A 9332-nucleotide genomic window follows, 5' to 3' on the forward strand; every position below is an offset into this window, starting at 1 on the left:
ATTCATCCTTTAAAAATCCAATCTGGACAATGCAACAGACAAAAACGTACTCATCAAGAAGTCCAGTATGACCATGTCTATGAAGTCCACCAGTCGTGTGCCCTTGTCGTATGGCGGTGTCTTTTTCACCATGGAGCAGTACTCGGGTTCTGTCTCCCACCTGAAAACCACGTTCTTTGTAAGATAAAATAGAGCAGGAACATCCAGCTTTTTATTAGCATTCAAATGAGCCACAGCTCATTATTCAAATGGATTGAATGATCACCTCCAGCAGAAAACTAAATCATGTTAACTACAACCCATGATGTACAGCGTAATTAATCAAAGTTTTATGAGTTTCTGTTAAAGAAATGAACATTAAGTTCACAGCCTACTTATACAGAAGGGTCAAGTGTAGGAAATATGAGGACAGCTATCTGGGAACTGCAGGTAGTTTCTAAATGTAGGATTTCTATTCTGTTTTTACAGGATACATAAGACTAAACAGCAGTTAGATATTTGTGAGGAACATATACTTTAGGTAAGTAAACCTACAGGTTAGCAGTTCTGTTTCAGGAGACAGTATGACAAGAACAGCAGACTACATGGGGTGGGAGCTTAGAAGATGCTGGGATACTAAATCCTGCATCACTTGGTAAACATTGCAGTAATGGGGTATGATTGTAGCTCAGCTGCAGGGGGAGAGGTGGAGCAGAGGTTTCAGGGGGCAGTGCCAGGAGAGGCTGGCTGGCACAGCTGTTTCACAGCCTCTGATTTTGCCTCTCTTATTTATGCAGTAGTGGTGGGACCGGAGGGTGGGAAGATGAGTATGAAGAGCAGCTGGCAAAGAAGCAGTCCAGAGATCAGTGTGCAGTTGTGCGTGTTGGCCAGGAGGTGCTAAAAGCACGCTATGATATGTATTGTGAATTTTACAAACCGAATACAAATAGTTACTCATGGGCTTCTCGTATTTTTCAACGACTTTGATTGACGAATAAACCAAATGAATGCAAATAGTCAGCAATCAGCCAACAAACCATCACCAGCTTCACGCACACAGCAACATCTCGCCTGTCAAATTAACACTAGAGAGTGTCTATATGTGTCCACTCATCTGAGTGTTAAATGAACACTTTTGACAGTGTTATATTTTTAAAAGTAACCTAGTCAGTTCTGAAGATTTACAATGGCTAACACCGAGCAGTGCTACATTTTCTAACACTGGAATATTTCTAACATTTTGAGTTATTTTCCAGTGTTAGAAAATCAGCACTGCTCAGTGTTAGTATAGTACTAGTGTTAATTTAACACTGGAGATTTTGCTGTGCACGGATCAGGCAGGAATGAAATCACCAAGGAAACAGGATTTGGTTCACGAGCTAATATCCAGCCTGCCACGGGGAACTGCAGTAGTTATGAAGCACAAGTGTCGACACTTTAATGCTGACTCTTTGCATATCTTTGATTTATTTGCCAGTTATGACAGTTAGAGTTATGACATGCTTATGTTTGCTATTTGCTAAACCATAGAAACAAAACAAATTAGGTGGCAAAGTGTATCAAATTTATGCCACTGCTAAAACTTTTGTAAACACTATATTAATAACTTTGTACTGATATAGTGCAGGGTGTAAGCTTTCCTTTATCACTGAGCACATTTGTTTTCTGTATGGCTGGACAGCCCAGGGCGTCCACTAACTTTGCCAGCTTGCTTCGGCTGTAGGAACGTCTCCACGGAGATCTCCAGGTCTTGCGCCTTGCCAGGGAGAGATCTGGTAGCATGACAGCCAAGGAGCCCTCCAGGTCCCTGGGGCGGCCACACACAGCGTGCTCTGTTGAGCAGTAGTAGGAGCACTGGCCGTAGAAGCACTCATTTCCCACTAGGGGGAGCCAGAGGTGCACAGAGAAGGAGAAAAGCAAGCAAGTGAACAGGAAAAAATGACAGAAAAATGTTTTTGGTGATGTGAAAATATGAAAAATAAAATGAATTTATAATAGGTTGACATATGAGGGCGTTTAAAGCCTGCTGAATTAATAAAGGGTGTACTGGAGTGTTACCAGGGGAGGCAAAAAAGGTTCGTGCCAGCTTGCGGTCAGTAGTGACGTCTTTGATCTCCTTGACCACATCCACCAGCCTCCCAGCCACAGGGGGGATTCTCCTGTAACCCAAAATCCTGCAGAGAGTGTGAAACAAAGTGTGAGATGAGGACAGGATTAAGTGCAGAGATAAAAGACCCCCAAAAAAAGGCTGAGAAGAGAAGAGATAAGAAACTATAATAGTGTTACATAACTTGCATTTTTTTTATGTGGCTATTTTGTCCACCGTTTCCCTTGTGGTGCTCTCTGTAATAGTGTGTTGCTTTTTGACTTGATACCTATCCAGATGAAAAGCTGCAATTTCTGCATTGTGCCGCTCAAAGTCAGAGAAATAGTACAGGTTGTAGTTGGTTTCTTCATCTCTCTCCTGCCTGTCAGTAAAGATAAAAATGCACATCAGAAAGAGTCTATTTATTGACTCACTAGATTTGAACAAGTGCACACAGACAGTAGGAGTTTGAGACACATTTTTTCTACTATTCACTCAAACAATACAGCTGTCTGACGACTTAGACATCCATGTTTCCCATCTCCACTTATTGTTCTTGTTTCAAGAGGCCATAAAGGAGTCTTATACACACTGAGAGCTATGATGACTGTGTAGGGGTTTGCCATTAGCAGCTTACTTCATGGGCTTGAACATGGCTTGTCCATAGCTGGGAAATGACATCACCAGCTTCAACTGAGTACCCCCAGATTTCTGCACTGGAATACAATACAGAGGGTGTTACCATAGCAACAAAGTGCATACACACTCACAAACACACAAATAATACGCCACGCTGTGACAATACACTGGCCATTGTTCAGGAAAAAGCACATACACACATGCACGCGCACAGACACACACACACACACACACACACACACACAAATTGTGATAGCAGAGACTTTATTTCCTAGAAAGACTTTGGAAAAAGAGCAAATGTGTGTCATCATGCAAATAGCACATTTCTATCAATCTGAGGATAAACACCTAAATGTCCACACAATGTGTTTCTCACACATATTGGCACTTCACAAAGACAATGTATACCACAAACAGCATTATAAGGTCATGTGTCTATGCAGTGCTGTAAAAACCTAAGCACACTATTACTGCTTCCACAGTCAAGAGGGTAAGTAGCAGCCAGGCACTGATAATTAAATGCACAGCATTAATGCGACCGCCTCTGTTAAAGCAGAAGTTTTCAGGTGTGTGTTAACACAATCGTCTCAGGAATGGACGTCCCAGAAAATTCAACCCAGGTCAGGTGAGACCCTGTAATGCTCAGAAAACTGCAAAAAACCCAAGAGCTACATCTCAGACTCTACAAGCCTCAGTTAGCAGGTTGAATGTTACAGTTCGGAGCACCAGATCATTGTGTTGATCGCGAACTAACAATATATAACAATTATTTTAGGGTCAAATGTGTGTTCTGACAACTAAAACTGGGTCACGCAACAGGATCTTGATCCCAAGCACAGCAGCAAATCTAGAACAGAGTGACTGAAAAAGAGGTGCTGCGATGACCCAGTCAATGTGCAGGCCTTCACCTGACTGACTAAATTCAGTTATTCAAGTTATTGCTGCTAAAGGTGGTTCTACAAGCTACTGAATCATTCTTAGTTTTTCACAAGACTGCATTTTATAGAAACAGACAGGCAACTTGTCCAGGAAGTCGCCTGACTCTCACCGTGTGACAACTGGGAGAGGCTCCATCACCCACAACCCTAAACTGGATAAATGGAAGAAAATGGCTGGATGGATGGATAGATGGATAAAATCGTATTCTCATTTTTCCACAGTTAATGTAGTAACATTTTAACAGGAACATCTGTCCTTTACTCACATTTTTTCTGGAAGGCTACTCTGGAAAAACTTTATAAAGCAATCCTAAGAACTTTGAAAAATCTAAATTTAAGTGATCCTGAACTGAATTTACAAACGTACTTTTCACAGTTATGCTTGCAACTGTGCTACGATACAAACAACTGTAGTTTTAGTGAATCTCTGTGAATCTCTACAATTATTTACACACATGGAGCGTGCGGCCTTGTGCTTTTCAACAACGGTTTCTTTTAACAAGGTTGTATGAAGTTTCATTCACATGCCATGCCAAACAAGGTAACAAAAAACCCATCTCAGCCTGTGTTTATGGCCTTGCTTGTTCAGCCAAGGCTATATTGTCTTTCAAAGCTGAAATAACATTTTGTTCCTACTACAAATTAATTGCTGAATCCAATCAGTGAAACACATCTAACGTCAACACTCAGAGTTTTTCTACCTGCACTATATCTGTTTGGTATGACCTCTAGCTTTGGGTGGGTAATGTTAGGAAATGTTAGAGAGATATTGCTGCTGAATGTACTGGAGCAGCTCTGATAATATAGTTTTCTTGGAGATGGTCAAGACTGCACTTCACTATCTTTGAGCACCGTTGAATATGTTAACATGTTAGTATTACAATATATTTTGCCATGTACTGCACGTGTGATTCAGTTCACTGCAATTGGTGAGTTTCTTCTTGTTAAGTGTCCTTCAGTTTATTTTGGTGAAAGGAGTCGTCAAGGCCTGACTGGTGAATAAGGTTACACAGGGATCTATTTACAGCAAGAGCATTTTTCAAGAAAAATGTTAATATTTGACACCATCACTGACACCACCGTTACCTATCATAACAGGAAGCTATAGAATATATTTTGATATGACATTTTATCCCAACTTCATGGCACCAATGGACAGATGGTGCTGTGAAAAAGTATTTTCTAAATAGAAAATGCATTTTTCAAATGATGGTTTAATTTATTGAGGGACAAAAGCTATCCAAACCCTTTGCTTGTCCTGTGGGAAAAACTAATTGCCCCTAAACCCAAAAACTGACTGTGCCACCACTGGCAGAAAGAACAGCAATTAAGTGTTTCTGATCATTGACAATGAGTCTTTCACATCACTGTGGAGGAATTCTGACTCTTCTTTGCAGAATTGTTGTAATTCAGCCAAACTGGATGGTTTTCAAGCATGCATAGCCCCTAAGGTCAAATCATCTCCACCAGATTTGAGTCTGGACTTTGACTGGGCCACTCCAAAACCTTCATTTTGTTTTTTAACCATTCAGAAGTAGACAAGCTGGTGTGTTTCAGATCAGGGCATGAACTGACAGTCGGGCATTCACTATCAGGATTTTCTGGCAGAGAGCAGAATTCATGTTTCCATCAATTACAGCAAATAGTCTTTGTTTTGAGGGAGCAAAGCAGCCACAAACCATCACTCTACCACTGCTGACTGTTGGTATGATGTTCTTTTCATGAATTGCTGTGTTACTTTTACAGGAGATGCTACAAGGCCCAAACCTTCTAAAAGGTTAATCTTTTGTCTCTTCAGACTATTTTCCCAAAGTCCAGAGGATCATCTGCGTTTTATATTTACTTGGGTTATCTTTGGCTAACACTCAAATGCACAAAAACCTAGGAAATCAGGAAGGGGCAAACACTTTCACAGCACTGCACATAATGACTGATAGTATATACTGTTACACTTTTTGACAAGTAAGTCGTGTTTGTGGACCATCCAGACAGTCCCCTCCCACCCAAACTTTATTATCAGTGTAGAAGTTCAAACATAAAGAAATGTGTATTTTTAAGTTTGCTACATGGTCAGTAGTTCAAGTATTCCTGCTCATCCTCTGCTGAGCCCCCAAGGTCCCTCACAGTGGCTTTCATTTCACTGAAACTTCACAGTGAATCTAAAATTGAAAGACAGGCCCTAAACCTCAGGTGTCACACACTCACAACAAGCCTGCTCTTTATTCTGCTCTTACCCTCCCTGTAGCCCACAAACCTTTACAGGTTGAGCGTAATTTTAATGTTGGTTGTCCTGGAGCTACTTCTTTTCAAGTCATTTCATGAGCAGGCTGCAGTCTTTAACACACCAATTTATTTATCTCAACTAAAAACTGACTCAGATGCTTCAGTTTACTACTCTGAAAACAGCCAGCCCATGGTTGTCTGACACCTCAGCTGTGGCACATCATCATTAGCATGTGGCATCAGGCTCTGCTGTAACCATACATTGATACTGTTGAATAACAGCAAAAGGAAAGCATTATAAAGAGGCGTTTACTAGATCGCCCAAAAGAAAAACATAAAACTCGGAATCTGAATATCACACCTGTGCTGACGATGCGATGGGTGGCGAGCTGCTGCATCAGGGGCTCCATGTTGGGGTCATGATGGGGGTAGAGCTGCCAGCGGGAGATGCCCAGGTGAAAGCGCAGCCACGGAGGGTGGCTGCTACTGCTGCTGTTCCAGTGAACATCCTCATAGCCGTCCTGGCTCGCACTCACCCTGAATAATGATTGCATTTGGTGAATGAAATGCACCTACAAAGCACTCTTCTACTTTAACCAAGCATTTTAAAATTAGACACACATTCATCCAGTCATGACCATTCATGACTAGAGAACTGCAATCCATACCACTGTTCACAAAGAGGCTGAGAGAGCGACCTCCCACACTACATTACAAGTGGAGGGACAAGTGGAGCACGGAGCATTCAGTCAGTGTTATTTACCAAACTGATGAGCACTTTTTAAGGTTTTAGTTTTAATCTAGCTGAGAGCCTCGGCTGTGTCACTGCTCTCCTCTGCTCGCTGTTTCACTGTCTGTGTGTGTGGGAGTGTCTGCTCACTGTTAGACAGATGCACAGGAAAAGACAACCGAAGGGGAGAGGAATTACTTGAAGATTAACTGCTGTTAGACACGTTGGTTGCTTTACTATAGTTGCAATGAACGCTTAAAGATGTCAACAGAACACGCAGAAGCGAGGCCAAATGTAAAAGGAGCCAGCTGGGAACGCTTTGATTAGCAGCAACCGCAGCATATTCAGTGTATTTCACAAAGCCAGCACAGCATCTTCACATTTCTTGTTGTGCCTGTGAAAACTGTAGCCCATATGTTTAGTTTTGCTTAGGCTACATCAATATGGGCCACAGTAGCTGAATACATGGAGCAACACTGTCAGCAGCAACAAGATACTGTGTGTGCTCCCTGCAGTCTCACCCATCTGGTGAAAATCTTGACCGACCATGTTTTCAGAGAAATATACAAAGAGGTGCAATAAAACCAGAATTACTGTGGAATACTGTGAAATTAGAAATACTGTGATTAGGTTGGAGCTTTTTATTGCTTCATCTAATGTCTTGTAGTTACTGTGGAAACAGTTTGGACAGTTTACAGTGTTGCACTTACAGTTGGGCTCATAATTTTTAGGACATAGATACATTTTTTGTACTTCTGCTTCCATACACCCCAGTGGATTTTCAATTAAACAGTTAGTATTTGACTGAACTGCACACTCTCTGCTTTAATTCTTTTTTTCTATCTTTTGTTTTTTTTAAAACTGTGCATGAACTCTTTAGGAATTACGGACAGATTTTTATACAAAGGCCATTTTTATGCATATGATTGACTGAAAAGCAATATATGGCCAGATGAGGCCTGTTCTCTTATTATTTCATGACAAATGGAGTAGAATTAACATCTGATTCAATTCATAGCTTTTTGGAGTTCAAATATGAGGCCCAAGGAGGAGTATATCATTATGCTGAAACAATAGATACATCTATTAAAGAATTAAGGGGTCAGTCAACAATCTGGCACATTCTTAAAAAGAAAAGAATCCCTTGGTTAGTTCATTGTGACCAAAAGACCTGCACGATGACAGAATTATTCCCATGCAACTCAAGGAAGGAAACACAGCTGAAATTCTGCCCTTCAATCATGTATTAGTTTGACTTAAACTCCGCTGGGATGGTGTGCAGACCAAGAACTACAAAAACTGCATCTTTATCCAGCAAATTATGAATTTAACTGTATGAGACGTTTCAGTAACAAAGCAAAACTGAGCTGAATATGAACTGAAAGGTGCTAAAGCAAAATATCCAAAGCAAAGATTGGTGAAGGAAAGTGGTTTTAGAAAGCTAAAGTACTGTTTGACTGTGGTGTTGAGGAGTGATGCTGTCAAAGGAAGCATGAGTCACAAGCATACGGTCTTTGCATATTAAGTGCATCATACTGACCACCTCTGGGAGCTCCTCTCACTCGCCTTGACTTTTGGTTTCACCCTCAGCAGCCAGTCCTCTTCAGGGACAGGAGGGCTGGGCATGTTGTAAAGTGGGTGACCAAACAATGCCTCCAGCTTTAGCAAGTCTGACTCAATTGAGGCATTTTTGCCTCCTTTGTCAGAAAGTGGTCGTACATGACTCTTAACCATCTTCTTTCCATCTTTATGGGAAGAATCTGTTTGTATATTATCAGTTGGTAGCTCAGCTGGACCTCTGATCACCACAGAGGTGTAGTTGGTGTGTGCCAGGTCTCTTGGAATGTGTGTCCTGGGTGGCAGTGGGGTGTCACAAGGCTGGTGGTAAATGGAAAATGAAACAAGAGCCAGGAGGAGGTGAATGAAAATGGTGACGAAGGCCAAGGACAGACAGATTGTCCTGGAGCGCCGGCGTATACGCCACATCATCCTACTGAAAAGAGAGTGATAAAGAATGAGGAGAGGTGAATGCATGAGGGGGAGAAAAGAAAATGGAAGAAGATTTTTAATGAAACGTTAGCAAAGTGTACAATTTAAAGCAAAAACATACCAAAAAAGCAAAATACCAGTATTAAGTAGAACATAGCCTTGATAAAGGCTCATATTCCTTCACCTGCTCTCCTTCTAATTTGACCTTGTAATGCATTCATGAATCACAGGAGTCTCCATCTGGCATATGAAGAGAAAATGTGAGTAAAGAGTGACGTACACAAACCTTTTAATGTTGCCTGACACCTCTCAGCTGTTGTTAGTGTGTTTCCCAGAGGAATAATAAAGAGATTCAGTATCCAGTCAGCCTTGTCTTCTTTATCTACACGCGACCGGGAGTGGTGCCAGGTTAAAGTGATCTGGATATAAATCAGTGTGTTTACTCATCTCTTTCAACCCAAGTGATTGGGGGAGAGGGGGTTGGGGGGTAAAGCATTTGCCCTGTATAATGTCATTCTTCTCTGACAAGAGTAAAAGCAAAAAATGTAGCGTATGGCAAAAAAAAAAAACCCTAATAAATACACCTAAATCTACTAAATCTTTACACAGTTTAAATAAGTTTTCAGTTTTAAAGCCTGATTTTGTCTGTTCTTACAATAAGCACGGCTATATTGCTACTGCTGCAGAAAGACTTCTGTCCTTCATTCCAGGACTTTCCAAGACAAGTTTTGCTCTTCTGTCTGTTTGG

General features: G+C 41.2%; 1 protein-coding gene across 3 annotated transcripts in view; it reads right to left on the minus strand.

Annotated features, from left to right (window-relative positions):
• fam20cl (family with sequence similarity 20 member C, like) overlaps positions 1-8973 on the minus strand; it is a 35443-nt gene extending 26470 nt beyond the window's left edge. The window contains exons 1-8 of one of the 3 annotated variants that reach the window (XM_085276157.1): positions 8871-8973; positions 8136-8588; positions 6227-6402; positions 2703-2781; positions 2355-2447; positions 2038-2153; positions 1679-1859; positions 51-160 (exon numbers count right to left, since the gene is read on the minus strand). In XM_085276157.1, the coding sequence (XP_085132283.1) occupies positions 51-160; positions 1679-1859; positions 2038-2153; positions 2355-2447; positions 2703-2781; positions 6227-6402; positions 8136-8584 (1204 nt within the window). In that variant the 5' untranslated portion in view covers positions 8585-8588; positions 8871-8973. Of the gene's footprint in view, positions 1-50; positions 161-1678; positions 1860-2037; positions 2154-2354; positions 2448-2702; positions 2782-6226; positions 6403-8135; positions 8589-8705; positions 8783-8870 lie in introns of those variants that run through there. The other 2 variants (XM_085276158.1, XM_085276156.1) reach the window with 2 other exon arrangements.
• Positions 8974-9332: the final 359 nt, after the last annotated feature.

The sequence above is a fragment of the Mchenga conophoros genome, linkage group LG6, assembly GCF_057382185.1.
Source record: "Mchenga conophoros isolate Kocher_MC1m ecotype Shallow Benthic linkage group LG6, M_conophoros_male_GT1.1, whole genome shotgun sequence".
NCBI classification, from domain to species: domain Eukaryota; kingdom Metazoa; phylum Chordata; class Actinopteri; order Cichliformes; family Cichlidae; genus Mchenga; species Mchenga conophoros.